At 49.6% G+C, this 17,594-nt stretch overlaps 1 protein-coding gene across 1 annotated transcript in view; it reads left to right on the top strand.

Annotated features, from left to right (window-relative positions):
- The window catches only part of AMMECR1 (AMMECR nuclear protein 1), a 935,552-nt gene that overhangs the window by 604,039 nt on the left and 313,919 nt on the right, over positions 1-17,594 (top strand). Inside the window, exon 5 of the mRNA XM_069612614.1 lies at positions 12,183-12,279. Coding sequence (XP_069468715.1) covers positions 12,183-12,279 — 97 coding nt within the window. The remainder of the gene's footprint in view (positions 1-12,182; positions 12,280-17,594) is intronic.

A 17,594-nucleotide genomic window follows, 5' to 3' on the forward strand; every position in this document is an offset into this window, starting at 1 on the left:
CCATGATCCACACTCTAGTCCTAGACGGGCCTGGACCCAGTGAGCCGAGTAACACGACACGGGCACGTGGAAGGCAGCTCGACAAAATGACCGCAGTGCCAGACATTCCTGACATCCGACCAATATCACACCAAGGCAGGGAGCAGGTGGAGGAATGTGGGTCAAAATGGGACTGGTGTCAATCAGGTATGTGGCCTACAGCCTACCTTTAATTGCGCAAGGCAGGTTTCTGCTGCGTCTGTATAAGCAGGGCACACAACGGCTCCGGCAGCCGCCCGCTACCCTGTCAATATCGCCTACCACTCTGGCCAACAAGGACATATTTTTTTGAAAGAGTCCTCTGGCTCATGAAATCTCCTCGGATGGGGGTCCTCGGGGACGCCACCGGGGATGTGCCCCCGCCAAAAGCGCCCGAGGCCCCAGTGCAGGCACCCCTGGCCCCTGTGCAGCCTCTGCCACCCACTCCGGTCCCCCAACCGATCGTGTAGGTGGTTCCGTACCAGCCTCCGCTGCAGCCTCAGGCTCTGGTCTCCACGCCCCAGCCATCCTCCCCCCAGCACCCCTCCACCTATGCCGAACCCTAAGGTAGACAAGGATGAGGCGGAGGACCCTGACACGCCGTCGTCAGCCAAGGCCTTCCACAAACGTCTTGCAGGGCTGGACGAGTACTTGGGCCTTCCTCAGCCTGAGGTTAAGCAACCAGCAGAGGGGGCCCTCGCTGAAGTCCTCCCACTGCGTCCCACAGCAAGAACAGGGATCCTGATGCAGAAGGATGTGGTCGCTTTGGCCAAAAAGGGCTGGCTCAAGCCCCACTCAGTCCAGCCGGTCAATCGGCATCTGGACGCCAAGTACAGGCAGATGGAGGGGGGGGGGGGAATACACTCTTGCTATCGGCCCACCCTCAGCTGCACTCTTCAGTGATCGCTGTGGCATCACTATACTCCAAGCCTCTGTCGTCCTCGGCCTCCTCCTCCGTGGTGCTGTTATTCAAGCAGGAGAAGATCTTGGAGGCGTACGGGAAGAAGCTGTATTCCAATGCGTCCTTGCGTCCGGACATCCAGGAACGCATCTTAGATCCTAGTCAGGCCAACGCTGATGCCATGCTGGCAGCCGTTAACCAGAGGCTTTGGCGGGAAACTGGGGATTTCCTCCCAGAGCTTCCGGCGCAGAGCCAATCACGATTTAAGGCGGGATTGGCAGAGGCCAAGATAGTGGCACAAGACATCCTGGAGTCCACTGTGGCCCACATTGACACCTGGGCGGGCCTTCTGCATAGCCACGGAGATAAGAACAGCCTGGCTCTGTGCTACTAAATTCAACCCAGACATCCAGGAACGCATCTTAGATCTTCTGTTCGAGAGGGGTGACTTATTCCACTCGACCACGGATGAGGAGCTGAACAAAAAGAAAAACCGCTCACAAACGGCCAAGTCTTTATCCCTCCTTACAAAGGCCACGCCCAAAACATACACCCAGTCACAGCAGCGCTCGGACAAGGGGCCTACATATGCAGGGTTCCGCGGCTTCCAAGAGCAGAGGTCAGGCAGCCTGACTGTTCGTCGACCCAGCATCGGCGCAAGCAACAAAAAGGAGAGCAGGGGGAGAGTAAGGGCTTTTTCCAGTCCCCCTCCTCCGCAACAGCCTGAGGGAAAGAAGGTATGACACTCCCCTCCGGGTCTACGTGTCTCCAGTGGGGGGCATGCTTGCCCTCCATGCACGTTTTTGGCGCCAGAATTTCCTGGACCCCCTGCTTTAGTATCCATGGGGTACCGCCTCCCTATCCCAGCCTCTCCTCCTTCCCCTCCACTCCCAGAGGTTGAGACAGCACCTCTTTTGGCAGAGATCCAGTCGCTCGCCGTGAACCAAGCAGTGGAGGAAGTCCCAGCCTCCCAGCGAGGCTTGGGCTTTTACGCCAGGCTTTTTCGCCATTCAGAAAAAGGACCAGGCGGGCCTGAGAGTTGTGCTGGACCTTTCCACCCTCCACCTCTCCCTACCTCTACAAAAATTCAACATGGTTACACCAGCTTGGAAGCGGAGACCTTGTGCAAGGGAGACTGGATGTGCTCCCTGGATCTGAAGGACGCGTACTTGCATGTCCCGATCTGGCATCCTCATTGTTATTTTCTACGATTCGGGATCATGGGCTACCATTTCCATTACAAGGTGCTTGGTGCTTCCTTTCGGCCTCAACTCGGCTCCCAGGGTCTTTACCAGGCTGATGAATACAGTGGCGGCCCTCCTCAGGTCGCAGGACCACCACATCTACCCGTACCTCGACGACTGGCTCGTCAGGGCGACTTCTCTGGAAGCAGTGCACCACACGTCCCATGCTCTTATGAACACTGCACAAGGTGGGGTTTTAATGCAGGTTCACCCACCCCGCTCCACATAAACTAGCCCTCACAGCGATGTTACTGAACAGGTCACGCTAGGTCACTGCAGCCTCTCCCATGCTAATTTTGAGATCATACAGGGTGCCAGGAGCAAATCTACCAGGGCCCTGTATAAGAGCAAAAGGACCAGGTTCTGCCACTGGGCTGACTCGAGGGATCTCGACCCCCTTGCATGTACCATGGACTACATACTCTCCTTCTCAGCGCACCTCGCCCATTCTCGCATGCAGGTGGACACTTGCCACACTGATCTGGCAGCCATTGGGGCCTACAGAAACTCGGAGCAAGAGATCTTTTCCTCTTCCAACTCGATTGTAAAGAAATATTTGACAGGACTCGCCAGGCTCTACCCGCCCATCAACAGACTGCACCACGTGTGGGACCTCAAAGTTTTGGGCGCCCTGGCATACAAACCATTTGAACCAATGACGTCTGCGGACATCAGGCTGGTCACCATTAAGACAGCCTTGCTCGTCGGTCTCGGCTCGCAGAATCCACGAAATCCAGGCGCTGGTCGCCTCAGCCATATACAACCTTTCACAGGGATCAAGTGGTCCTGCAGACACACCCAGCATTCCTACCTAAGGTGCCTTCCGCATTCCATCTGAACGAAGAAATTGTGCTGCCTACGTTTTTCGCTGAGCCCAAAGAGGACGCACAGAGGGTTCTGCACTGCCTTGATGTTGGGCGTGCCCTGAAATTCTACTTGGACAGGACCAAGGGCTTTCGCAAGTCGGACGCACTTTTTGTCACCTTTGGCGAATCAAGGCCGGGGTATCGGGCCTCCAAGGCCTCCATAGCCTGTTGGATGGTGTCGGCTATCAAAGAAGCTTACGTGGGACAGCATAAACCACTGCCGACCAGCATGCACATCCAGGCGGTCAGAGCCAAGGCAACGGCCATCGCCTTCCAGCGGCATGTCCACTGGCAGGTTATAAGCAGGGCGGCCACATGGGCCACCCCTTCGGCTTTCTGCAAGTATTACTGTTTGGATGCCGGCTCTAGATCAGACGCGGCCTTCGGACAGGCGGTTCTTAGAAACCTGTTTGCTTAAAGAGGGTCTCCTCTCCACCCTGCGGCTACACAGTTGTAATCGCCCATGCAGTATGGAGGAAAGGGTATGGGACGTAAGGGTAATTGTTACTCCTCATAGTGACTAGCGTACTCTTAGTCCCCTTTCCTCCATATGTCCCACCATTCCCCCCCCCCCACCTAATAAAACTGCTGTCATTAGACAATGTTAATCTATTCTCAACACGTCTATGGAGACTGAGGTGTGGTGCCGGAGTCAGGGCAGTGCATGCTCTCGGAGCCGCACCCCCACGTGCCTCGAAATTTAAAGGGGAAGGTTTTTTCTGGTGAAAAAGGATCTGTCTCCTGTCCCTCGGAAGGGACGCCCAGGCAGTATGGAGGAAAGGGGACTAAAGACTAAGAGTATGTTAGTCACTACGGTGAGTAACTTACAATTTATTGAACTACAGGCCCTTTCAGTTAAAAACCCATTTGTCACTATTCAAAGACAAGGTGGTTCTGGGCAGTCACCCACGGTTTACGCCTAAATTCATTTTGAAGTTCCATGTGAACCAATCAATAGAACTGACCACCTTCTTCCATAACCCCACTAATATTGGCAGAAAGAAGACTACACACACACACTTGATGTGCGCAGGGCAAGCTTCTATTATCTGTGAAAGACAAAACCACTAAGGAAAACGAACTAGTTTTTTCATTTCAATGGCGGCTAGTAGTGAATGGGGATCCTGTTTCTAAATCAGCCATCTCAAAATTGATTGTACATTGTATCACACTGCTACACTCTTGCCAAGAGATCTGCCCTTCAAATCTTGAGCACACTCTGCTCAGGGCACTGGGGCTTCCATAGCATTAATTGCAAATGTTCCTCTAGAGTCCATTTGCAAAGTGGCAACCTTGAGTTCTGTACACACCTTAACAAAACACTACTGCCTAGATATTAACTCTAGGTCTGATGCAAAGTCCTCTCTTTTCTACTGTTCCTTCTCACATCCCACCACCAACTCCGGGTACTGCTCGCTAGTCTATGCACAGCAGGTGATTCTAAGCAGATTCACAAGCATCAGAAGACGTACATTACTTACCGTAATAACAATTCTGATTATTATATCTGCTTGGATTCACATGCGCCCCCCTTTCCTCCCCGCGTGGAGTAGAAGGAACCTAGACATCTTACTACTTTCTCTATCTGTACTCACTCACGATAGTCATAAGGCTCCCTCACAGCAGAAAAAACACTACCAGAGGGACCTCGACGCATGAGGGATTTTGGGTACACTAAACATCACGTTAGGGATAGTGTTACAAGCATGTCCATGTTGACGTCACCTTTCGATTCTTGAAAGACGAGATGGAATACTCCGCGATTACCACTAGATGTCGGACTATAATGCACAGCATGTAAATCTAAGCAGATACAATCAAAAATGCTATTACGGTTAGTAATGCATGTCATATAGAGCACTCGTGGCAAAAAAAATGAGTATGGAAGAGTCCTATTAAGTTCTCTTATGAAGACCTGATTACCAACTTGGTTGCTCTTTCAATTAGGGAGAAATCCTCCCAAGAGAAATTTAAATATGAAAATTATGGAGAAATTTGCAATGCAATTAATGATATGGACAGACCTTATTAACACCCCACCCTCCTTCCCGCCCCCCTCATATCACCCCTCTTATATTGCTGTTTTGGAGGCTTGTGGATCTGTATAGAAGTTATGTAATTTATTTAAAATGAAATAACTGTTAGTTTATGCGGCAACAATTCTAACCTTTATACACAAAGTTCATTCATTTATAATACTTAACTTTATGTAGTATTTGAGTACCACAATACAGTCAAATTTTAAATCCACAATGAGAAAAGTACTCAAAACACAGATTAATTTATGTATTTGACTCCTTGGACGACATTCTTTCTAGCGTGTCTGATGGAAAACAGTTGGGTATGTTTACTTTCCTAAAACTAAAATTGACTTAATAAAATGAGTTGTAAGAAGCAGTTTTTGAGAATTACTTTGACAAGTTGCAAGTGACCTTTCTGGTTCCTAGATTTCTTACCATTGTAGAAGCTATTAGACAAAGGTCCATATCGGATAAGGGGTTATTGAGGTGTTAGAAGTTGCTGGATTGCAGAGCATCAGTTCTGTTTTGGTAGGGATACGTTTTATTGGGATTGTGGTCATCTGGGTCCACGCGTGCAAGGCATGTTTTGCTATCTGGACCGTTGGTTGTAGGTTTGTAGATGGTCATCCATGTCATTGTAGCGGATGAGGCCATATCTGTTGATTAGTTCCAGTTGGGAAATCCTGTAGATGTTGAAAAGAAGCGAAAGTGGGGATCATTGAGGTACTATTCAGGTGAGTTGGAGAGGCTTTGATTTTGTTGGGAGTCATGATGGTGGTTTTGGCTTTGCAGTTGTGTAAGGATGTGATCCAGCAAAGAGGTACCTTTTTAGTTCCAAATTCTTCCAATCTTTTTAAAAGGATCTGGTGACTAATGGTGTGAAGAGCAGCTGATACGTCAAGCTAAATGGTTGCAGTCTAAGCCCATACTCTTTCATCCAAGAGGAAGTTAGCGGCGTCTGGAACTAAAGACTTCAGCTGTGCAAGGCCCGGTCCTTAGCCGCAAATTTAAGTCAAGGAGTAGGGGCAGGGTATGGTATGGTAATGATATCCCTTACTCAGCATTCAGTGGTTTCAATTGGGCACCACTCAAGTATGTATGATTCTGTACATGTGTGTATGGAGGACCGGGGGTTGGGGGGGGCTTGTTTGTGTACGGGGAGGGTGTGAGCATATGGGGGGAAATGTGTGCATGCACGCCAGTGTTGGGGCGGGAGATCCACGAGTCACACAAGGGTGCATATATAGGTGAGCATGTGCGCATACACTACTTCTGTTGTCTTCAGGATGAGTCCCTCCCCATAAATGTTTTAGAATTGAAGGCAGTCTTCTTGCCTTAATGACTTTTGTGCCCTGTGGTGGGTCGCAAAGTGTGGCTTTTGACCAACCCAAGTAGTGGAGCGGGGTATAGGATCTTCCCTTTTGAAGATGGTGGTTCAATTGTGGAAATGGTCCATTTTATAAGGCCAGCTCAGTGGTAGTTGCACAATTGGGGTGCTGAATGGTCGGGCCAATTCTCTGGGCAGGATGACCCAGGTTTCTCCACAAGTGGAAGCTCTTCCAATTTTTCTACAGTGGGGGCGCTCAACTAGTTATCTGGTTTGGTTCTTGTTTTATGGGGGGATTTCAATACAAGAAATTACCTCCTTATTTTCTTTCAGGGTCTGGTCCACTGACAAGATTCCTTTTGGGGGCTTTTTTTCATTGGCAGTCAGATGCTCTTATTGCCCCCTTCTCCATTTGGCCACACATCTGTAAGTTAGATTGAGGTGGCAGAACTTTGCCTATCGCCTCCTCAGAGGCAGGAATATGGTTCTCAGAACTTTAGTTTTCCTGCCCATCATTGACCATGCACTTGAAGGTACTTCTTTGCAAGGAGGTAGTCTTCATCCATCACATCATTCACTGCCCTTAACAGCGTTGTCTCGGAGCACCCGATCTTTAGGGACCTAGGTCTCACTCAGGCTAGATGTTTGATAGACCACCATGAATCTCTACTAAATAGCAGTATGACAACAAGTGAACTCGCTTTTCACCATAGCATAGCCGGGCAGGTTATCGAACTTGAGACTACTCTGGACAATATCATATCCATGGTATATTCTTTGGCCGGGTCTGGACTAAAGCTGTACTCATGCAGTTTGTATTTACTTACATATTATTCCCTCGCTGACCACAATATCCAAGCCTGGCACATCCAATATGGATGCAACCGTCTGCTGTAGACCAGCCAAAACCACTCCAGGTAAGGAGCTTTTTACAAATCTACTCCGTACTCGCGTTTGCTTGGCTGCTAGACTAATGAGGCTATGCGTACACACAAATCAAGTCACACTTGACTCACTACCACCATCCACGTCTCATCGAAACGCCCGCCTACAATCCAGACTCTTGAACCCTGCCCCTACTGCAAGACTGCCTTTCCCCAAGCCACCAATCCTGCCCCAACAGCACAGCAACTACTACCTGTATCACACGTAACATTAACTCGCTCATATCAAACAATCTATTGCTGAGTATCACCCCTGATGTAAATACTGTGATACCACATTTGTCCACCGCTAATGTTGATTGCAATGTGGTGAATCCCACCCCCTGGTGCCCACCACTCAAATCAGCTACTAAGGATGTATGCACCAACAAGGCTATAACCAACCATGCACTCACACCCCCAAATCCCTCCCACCCACTCCCCCTCCAACCCCTGAACCACACCTCAAATGTGCCATGATCAATGCCAGATCTATCAATGCTCATGCTCTAGACATACATGACCTAATCTCCACCCACAACCTTGACCTCCTCTTTTTTTCTCCCTCCAGGCTACACCATCATCAGACAAGATCGCCCACCCAAAGGGGTTGGTGTAGCGCTTATAGCCAAAGACTGCCTAGCCATTAGAAAAACTGAGAAATACATGAACAATAAGTGATTACCTCCAACTCAAACTCCGTCTCTCTCCACACTGCACCATCGCCATACACTTGGTCTACCACCCCCCAGGTCCCCTAGGAGACTTACAACATGCACTCACTCGCATCCTCTCAGATAATCTAAAGAAAACTTCCAAAGTTATCCTTCTCAGTGATGTCAATCTAGGTCTCCTTGACATGAAGGATCCAGCTGCTAAATCCCTTAACTCCGCCTTTGAGTCTCTAGGATTCAAGAACACTGTTTCCGATACCACCCACTCTAGGAAGAACCCTGGATTGGATCGCCCAACATAACTGCCTTATCACCATCACAAGCAATACCCCATCCCATGGTCTGACCACCACATCATCTCTTTCAGCATACCCACAACAAACCCCTCTACACCATCTCCTCAACCCTTACCACCTGCCCTCGCAAGAAGCTCTCGCCAGCTAACTAAAGAGAGACTACTACCCTTCCTCCAAGGCTCAGCCTTCAGACCACCCTTCTCCACGGATCCAGAAAGCCTTGCACTCTCATAAAATGCCACCATCAAATCAGCCGTCAACGCCATAGCCCCACTCAAACCCCGCAAATAAAAACCCACGAGAGAATTAGAGACCCCAGGCCTGCCCCCCTTAACCTCACCAAAGATAAGACATGGTGTGATGAAATCCAAACAGCCATGCGCAACAAACTCAGTACACTCCAAACCAAAATCCAGTCCACTAAGCACCTGCTCCCCACCACCACTACCCCCACCCCTCCCGCATCCCTTGACGCTACCCCTGTCTTCTCATTCAAAGCCATATAGAAACAAGACGTGATCAACCTCATGAGGACACTAAAACTGTCCAACTGTAAGGGTGACTGCCCTGCCTCTATTATTAAAGACTGTGCTAAGACCCTCGCACCATTCCTGACTGCTTTCATCAATGCATCATTTGCCTCTGGGAAAGGACCATCCTGCCTCAAGGAAGCCTGAAACCCTCTCTCGACCCTACTTCCCCCAATAACTACAGGCCCATCACCACCGTCCCCTTCTTGCTTAAGATACTGCCTATCTGCAGAACTTCATTGAAGAAAACAAGCTCCTAGGGCTACACCAATCGGGCTTTCGCCCCAGACATGGGACAGAAACCGCCTTACTTGACCTAAAGAATCAGATGGACGATGCCAGAGACCTAGGCAAACGAGCACTACTCCTACTCCTTGACCTCTCCGTAGCATTCGACCTAGTAGACCACGATGTTCTATGTCACCACCTTTCCACCCCAGCCAGATACTCCCAAAGCCACGACCTGGATCACCTCCTTCCTACAAGACAGAACCATACAAGTATTCTCTGACTTAGCCTCTGCCTCGCCCACTATCATGCTCTGTGGAGTTCCACAAGGCTCCTGCCTCTCGCCGACCCTCTACAACCTCTTTACCCGCCCACTCTTTCTCATCCTCAACGCTATGGGCATCTCCTATACAAACTACGCGGACGATACACAGATCCTCCTCACCCTCATGGGCAACTATGACAGACTCCGCTATGCTGAACGACATTTACACCATCCAGGCCTGTATGGCAATACACGGACTGTGCCTCATCTCTGACAGGACAGAACTCCTCCTGGTAGGCTCCCCCGACACACTAAAAAAACCTCAACTCACAATTTAGCCACTTCACTATTGACTCCATCAAAATTCCTGTATCAGACTCAGTTAAAACCCTTGGAGTCTATCCAACCTATCCATGAGCAAACAAGTTGGTGCTATCGCCTCCTCGGCAGCCTACCATGCCAAATTAATTAACGCAGCCAGACAATTCCTTTCCAAAGAGAACTGCACTAACATAGCCAGAGCTATCACAGGCTCAGGGTTAGACTACTGCAACGTCCTCTTCCTTGGAACCTCCACCAAAAGCCTGGACAGACTACAAGTCATCCAGAACAACGCACTGCGCGCAGCTCAAGGCATCGCAAAAAGAGCACATTACTGCCGCAAGGAAAGCAGCCCACTGGCTTCCAATAAAAGAGGAAATCTTATTCAAAACCCTGTCACTGACCCACAAGTGCATCCACCACTCTGCACCCGAATACCTAGCAGGTGGCTCCAGCTTCCCCTACTTAGCACCAGCACATTGGAATGCCCTACCTCCCACTATACGAGGTGAGTCCTCCCTCATGACCTTTCTCAAAGCCATGAAAACAGTGCTCTTCACCTGAAATACGCCACAATCTACAGCCCTAATCTACCTGTTAATCACATAAATGTGAGTCCACATAAATGCGACTCACCTATGCCTATATGTATATTTTATGTATCCAAATGTATTCTTGAAATTTGCTAATTGCATAACTGCTTCTCCCCATGTGCCCTCTCCCTATAACTAAGCTCGCCTCAATGCCCAAGGGCTGTTGTGCGCTATACAAATGAAATTAAATTAAAATAAATAAAAAATGTGTTAGGATGACTGCCCTAGAGTTTATTTCGCCCTATGGCAAATAGTTAACAGGACTCTTATTAGTCCCCTGTTTGATAAACCTCAATCCACCCGGGTCTTGAATATTTGGGATTCTTACTCCATTGTCATACAAGCTCTTTGGGCCAATGTCATTTCCAGTAGGTCACGTGGAAAACTTAATTCCATGTGGCACTCTCATCCGACCTAAAGGTTGGTTACTCTTGACCTAGCTTACTCAGCAGAAAAGGTGGTACTTTCATCATTCTTACTAAAATTGGCTTGTTTAACTTAAACCAGGAAATATTTGTACCTGTTTTTTTTCCTCACTCAATCTTCAGAGAAAATTCTGCACAAGCTGCACCTTTTTTATTTTTTTAAAATATTTCAGTTTTTTTAATATACTATCACTACCACCGGGTGTTTAGTTTGAGTGCTTGGTAACTGATCTTTTTTATATTGCCATCATTACCCACAATGTGGTACTCCATGTGTGACCTCTGAAGGAGGAAGGCACGAGTCAGGCCAGAGGTTAATCAAATTTGTTTCCATGTGGCTGCATTGTTTTTCTTTGGACAACGTTTGTAAAGTACAGTAGCTCCTGCATTGCTAATTAGAAGGAACTCTTCCAGCATTTTGGTGTTAAAACAGCGGGAACATTATTCTACCTTTGCCTTGAATGACAATACAGTGCATTCCAAAAGTATTGAGAAAATGAGTATATGGACTAGAGTAGAGTACAAGGGGTGCTATGAGTAAGACATTTTTTCATCCAGGTAATATACTACTTGGGCGGTGCCAAATCTTTATCAAAAATGACTTTAGCAGTGTTTTTCTTGTCTTTCTAAAGGTACCAATCCTCTTAACTGGCTGTCAACATTGGATTGGTTTGCATGTTTTTGTAATACCTACAGCAAAAACACCAGCTCCAGAGTGTATTTAATAGGAGGGTTTGCAGTACATGCCTTACCCCCTCCAAAATATTTGTAACTCTATCCCTCTTCAATGGGGTGGGTGAGGCGAACGGTACAGTCAGTATTTTTGCCGCCACCCTTGATGGGCAGGTATCTGGACCTGTAACGATTTAGGTTAATAGGGTGATCGAACATTGATCTTCAATTATTGTAGAACACAAGCGCACATTGATCTTCAATTATTGTAGAACACAAGCTGGCCACTATTTTGAAAGGCTAATATTGCACGATTATTTCTTACATTATCCATTGTAAACAACTTCACACTTGTCAACCTCTGGGTGTGATCTGTGAATATTCTACCAGAGCCAATGTGGGATTGATGGGACTTTGTGGGACAGATATGTAGGCATGCTTTTTATTGGCGATTTAAATGAATCCTACGTTGCTTGCAGTGCACACTGCCATGATTTGTGTAATGGAGATATGAATGTAGGTTGGAGTAAGTAAGGTGGTTATGTTAATGGTGACTCTGGCATTCTTAGTCTTAATTTCTCACCCATTGTCAGCAACAGCCCACCTCCATCATTGACTTGGTCTATTCAACCAAGTGGTTTATGAAGTTTACAGAATAGCGTCTAGATTACATTCCTGTGTGGTTATGTTTAATTGCGTATCTTGGTAGATTGGCATTAAAAGCTGTGCACAGGTTTCTGTACCGTTCTGTTAACAAGCGTCCTGTGAGGTTAAAAGGGAAAGACTAGGAGTCCCAGAGTCACCATGTGAGCAACGTTTTCTTGCACTTGCTCAAAGAGGACAATGTGTCTAATGGGATCACCTTTCTGTCTTTGTAGGTTGGGACCACATTCAGACCATAGATTCCTTATTGCGGAAAGGAGGATACAAAGCTCCAATCACCAATGAATTCAGGAAAATGATAAAACTGACCAGGTATTTAATCATGGATCTTAATCTCTCTTGAACACATTTTTTTTAAATGCTCCTTTGCGATCAAGTGGTGCTAAAACCTTTCAGTAGTCAATCACTGCTGTACACTTAGGACCATATACCCTCATTTGCAATAGACAACCTTGATCCTCCATCTGGGAGGATAACATGAGTTAAGTGCTGGTTTCCCACATAGGGCAGGACTACACGTTGCAAGTTCAAATCACGAAATCAACATAGCTTTTCATCCTTCTGAGAACAATACATTGGAAACCATTTTTTAAAAAAAGATAACTTATTGTGTGCTCCCCATTTGTTTAATTCTGAACTCCCTTCCCTCCCCAGGGTATGTCGGCTGCAGGCGGCTTCCCGAGATGTGCACCCTGAGATTGCTAGCTACCGGCCTCTGACCCCATGCGCTCTGTCTTGAGTGCCTGGGGCCAGACCACTGCTGGGACGTGTGCATGGCATGCAGCGCTCTCGTTCACCGGGCCTTGAAGAATCGTCTATTATGCTGGAGGGAAATCTTCCCTTTTTGTCGTCCTGGTCATCAGTTTGACTCCAGGACCCCACTGAAAGACAAAACAAGGCACCTTAGCACAGAGACTCTTTTAAGGGGGTTTGCATTGGGACGAGGGACCTTGGATTCTGGTTCTGGCAGACCCAAGCCAGTTAAAGTTACCAGCTCCCAAGCTGAGGGGGCCCAGTGGCTCTTCCGTGCAGTCCATGGAGGGACGATCAGTTTGTAGTCTTCTGCCCAAGCGGGCAAATGAGTAATGTTCTAGTCCATTCAAAACTACCAGCTCCTTAGCTGAGTGCTCCCAGCCTACTGGAGCCACCTCTGATGTCGTTGTGCAGGTCGATTTGACTACCAGCCAGCGGGCTGAGGGCTCTCAGCATACCGGAGCGATCTGAGGTCAACGGTTATGTTTAAGGTTCTAGGGCCAAGGAGTGGCCTTCCATGTCTCAGGCAGCATGTGGCGCAGGGCCTTTGCGCCCTGCCTCCCAGGTCATGGCACAAGACCCAAAGATAGCAGATAAGCTCGCGGGAGATCCTGCAAGGCTGACCGCCATCTTGGTTTCGGGCCTCTCCTGGGTCCTTCGCACACAGTCAGCCCTGCAAGAAGGTTCCTGTTCCTTGGGAAGCAGTGGCGGACCCTTTGGTACAGGCGTATGGTCTCCGCAGGGTTACATCTACCCCTCGCAGCCTTACTGCTGCCTGCCCCAGGCTCCTAGATGCTTCAATCAGGAAAGACCGCCCAGTGTAGCTGAGGGCCATGCCCCTCATGATACAGCAGCGTGTGAGTACCGCTTTTTAAAACCTTTTCCTCCTCATGCGCTCCCACAGAGGACTGGGCTCCTCGAGGGCATCGTCAAGGAGGTGATCCCACAGGTGGTACCGCCTAGGCCTCTGCCCTGTCCTACGGCGCTTCCAGTACTGCTCCCTAGTCCTCCTGCGGTCCAGGCCCTTCCAGTACTTCAGAGCCATCCTCCTCCTGTACCGCCTCCCCTGCAGTTGCATATGGATCCACAGCTATCTTCAGGTTCAGATCAGGCACCGAACCCCCCTTGCCGGCTCCTGTGTCCCAGGGCCCGGAAGACTGCGGGTGCCCAGGACAAAGAGCCTTCAGCCTCAGTGAAGGCGTTTCATGAGTCTTCAGGGCCTTGGAGTTCTTGGGCCTGGTGGGTTTGGGGGTGGGGAGGTCCCTCAGCCAGAGCAGTCCCCTCAGGAGTCTGGGTTATTGACGGAGATGCTTGCCTGGCATGCCACGGGCCGTTCGGGCATTCACCTCCAGAAAGATGTCCTGCAATTACCAATAAAAGGTCTTGGAGTAGCACAGGGTCAATGCCCAGATGGACAAGAAATTGGACAGCCGGTTCAGGCTTTTGAATGGGGAGCTGGTCCTCCTGGCCTACCATCCCCAGCCGCACTTTTCAGCGGCTTCCTTATTTTCCAAACCATAGTCGTCTTCAGCAAGGTCTGCCTCTAGTTGTCTGTCCAAGGAGGACTAGTCACTTTAGTCTTTTGGGAAGCGTTGCTTCCTCAACTCTGGTCTGCATTTGGAGCAGCCCGACACCCGCCTAGCTGCTTCAAACCAGAAGCTGTGGTGAGAGATCAGGGAGTTGCTGCCTGACCTCCCTCTGGAGAAACAGGCCTCCTTCAGTCGGCCTGGCAGAGGCCCGGGCAGTGGATGCATGCCACTAAATTCTCCTCTGATGTGCAAGAGAGGCTCCTGAATCTTCCCTTTGAGGGGCCAGATGTTTTTCATTTGTCCACTGATGAGCTGACAAAAAAGACCTCCATCCTGACTAAACCAGGGCAGTAGTCCTTCACTCGGCGCAGGACTGACTTCAAACACTTTACATTTAGCGACTTCAAGGGGTTTTGGCACCGCGTGCACCGGGTCCTGATGGGTCCCCTGGCGACCACCGGAGAAAACAGGAGAAACTATTGCACATTTTATCTGCTCCCCCCCTCCTCTCGCGCAGATGCCAAAAAGCAATGATGTAACGGCCAGGCAATATCTCACCTTTAGGGGGGGCTAGCTGGCTTTTCCAGGCCTGCTGGAAGCAGTGTTTCAAAAGTCCTAAAATCCTTTCTATAGTCTCCACCGGCTCAAGGCTGACTCTTATTTTACGGGAGATCCTCTTTTGAAGATGCAGGCGGTGAAGCTGGTCAGACAGGGGATCTGGATTTTGCAGTACCCAAGAACAAGGCTAGCTTGAGGGTGGTCCGGTCATTCCTTCACCTATCTTTACCGCTCGAAAGCTTAAATATGATTACTCCAACACACGTAGCTGGGTCTCTATGCTCAGGTGACTTGATGTGTTCCCTATACTTCAAGGATGCATACCTTCATGTCCCCTTCAACCAGCCGCATCAGAAATTTCTGCTTTTCACGATTGTTGTACCACTTCCAGTACAAGGTGCTGCCTTTCGCCCTCAACTCGGCTCCTCGTGTGGTCACAAAGATGAATGCAGTGGCTGGTCCTCCTGCTGGAAGGCCATCACTTGTACCCTTATTTGGACAACTGGCTGTTAAGGGCCAGCCCGCCCGAGGGGGCGGTGCACTCTTGCCAACGGCTGGCAGACGGTCTTCACCAGCTGGGGTTCTTCCTCAACAGCGGACGTCGCAGCTGGGAGCCCCCTTTTCCCTGCCCGAGCCCACACTGATGGTGACAAAGGATTCCTTGCTTTTGGGCTGGTGGCACGGGGCTACCCTGGAGGGCTACTCGATTCCTGGTGCATGGTCGAGGGAGGAAGCCCTCCTGCATATCAATCTGCTCAAACTTGGAGCAGTGGGCCCTGTCCTGTGCAAGGAGGCAGTCGACCTGGGAATGCCCTGTTAAGACGGGATATGGATTTCCTCGGTCTAGCTCCTGCGTTGCTGTCCCCCGGAAGCGGACCAGCTCAGCAGCTTGGGGTTGAACACCTACGAGTGGGAGTTGCACCAACTTTGTTGCCCCTGTTCCAGAAATGGGGGTTTCCTGATCTGGAATTTTTCGCATCTCCTCTGAATTCCAAGTGCCCCCAGTTTGCTTCATGGTCAGGGTCCTCTGGGGGGACACTTCAAGCTCTGCTGGCATGGCCGCAGGTGCTATGTGTATCCCCCTCCTGTGTTGCTCCAGCAGATCCTCTGGGGGTGTCAGTGGGCTGCAGCCTCATCCCGATTGCCCCTGACTGGCCATCAAGGACTTCGTTCTTGAATCTGCTGCAGTTGTACTCCCTGGGGGCATGTCCATCTTCGATTCCCCAGCAGGGATTTCCTGACGCAGCAGGGCAGTGTGGTGGAGCACCCGGACACAGCCAGGCTGGCCCTAGCCGCTTAGTTTCTGACCAGCTGAGACTGGTGGAGCACCCGGACAAAGCCAGGCTGGCCCTAGCAACTTAGTTCCTGACCAGCTGAGACTGCACCGCGCTCGTTTCTCAGAGGGCAACAGGGAAATCGTACAGAAGGCCAACTCTGTGATCTCAGTACAAGAATAAGTGGACTACATTTTGCCACTGGGCTCATGACAAGAGGCTGGATCACCTGACCTGCTCTATGGACAACGTGCAGGCTTTTTCCGCACATCTGGCTCATTTCCGGCATTCAGGTTGATACGTGACGCACTGATCTGGCTGCCATTTGGGGCCTACAAGAATTCCCCACAGCATAATTTTTCAGCAGGAAATCCAGTGGTTAAGGCCCACCTCAAAGGGTTGTCAGGCTATTTTCTCCAGTGTATAGGCTGCATCTGGTCTGGGACCTTTATTGTGGGTATCTCCGGCCTTGTAACGCAAGCCCTTTGAGCCTTGTTCGACATTCGGCTGGTGACACCGAAGACAGTGTTATTAGTGGCGCTCAATTCTGCGCGCATGGCTCCCCGAGCTGCAAACGTTGTCGTCATGGTAGCCCTTCATGTTTCATAACAAGGTCATCTTGCACACTCAGCCAAACATCTTGCCCAAGGTGGTCCTCTATTCCATTTGAATCAGAAAATCTGCCTGCCAGTGTTAATCCCGAACCCACACTGAGGCCAAAAGGGCCTTGCATTCCTTGGACCTCAAGAGAGTCCTCAAGTTCTCTCTCTTGAAAGAAGTCCTTCAGAAGTCTGAGGCGTTGTTAATCACCTTTGGGGTCACATCCCTGGTTTACAAAGCTTCTATCGCCTGTTGGATGGTCCAGGGTATACATCCGTGGGCAAACAAGTTCCTGCATGGGTTCATGCCCATTCGGTCCAAGCTAAGGCCATGGTCGTTGCATTTCAGAGACCTGCTTCTTGGGATGTCATCAGCAGGGTGGCTACCTGGTCCACTCCGTCGGCATTCTGAAAGCACTAGTCTCTGGATACTAGCTACAGGCGGGATGCAGGGTTCAGCCAGGCGGTTCTGGAGAACCTTTTGTGCTAGTCTTAAACATGAGGCAGGTTGTCGCACCTCCACCCGATGGTCTTGTCCGGTGGAATCATCCACAAGGATGGAAGAATGGGGATGGGACGTATGAGCAATTAGTTATTCACTGTAGTGACTAGAGTACTCTGTCCTTATTCCACCTTCCTCCATACGTCCCACCACCTTCCCCTGCTTGTATGCCAGGGTATAAAATATTTGACATAGCCAGGTATCAAAGCGTTCGATGTGGTGAAAGGGGACTAGGGTGCGGCACTGGATGGCGGGGATCTTGGGAGTTTCCACGCCTGGGGCCACACACTGCACTAAATTTAAAGAGGGAAGCTAAATTCTTCACTGCCAAAGGTTCCTGCAACATCCCCATGTTGGATGCCCACAAGGATGGAGGAAAGGGGACTAAGGTCTAGTACTCTAGTAACTACAG

This window comes from Ambystoma mexicanum, chromosome 5p, assembly GCF_040938575.1.
Source record: "Ambystoma mexicanum isolate Mex_15411 chromosome 5p, UKY_AmexF1_1, whole genome shotgun sequence".
NCBI lineage: Eukaryota > Metazoa > Chordata > Amphibia > Caudata > Ambystomatidae > Ambystoma > Ambystoma mexicanum.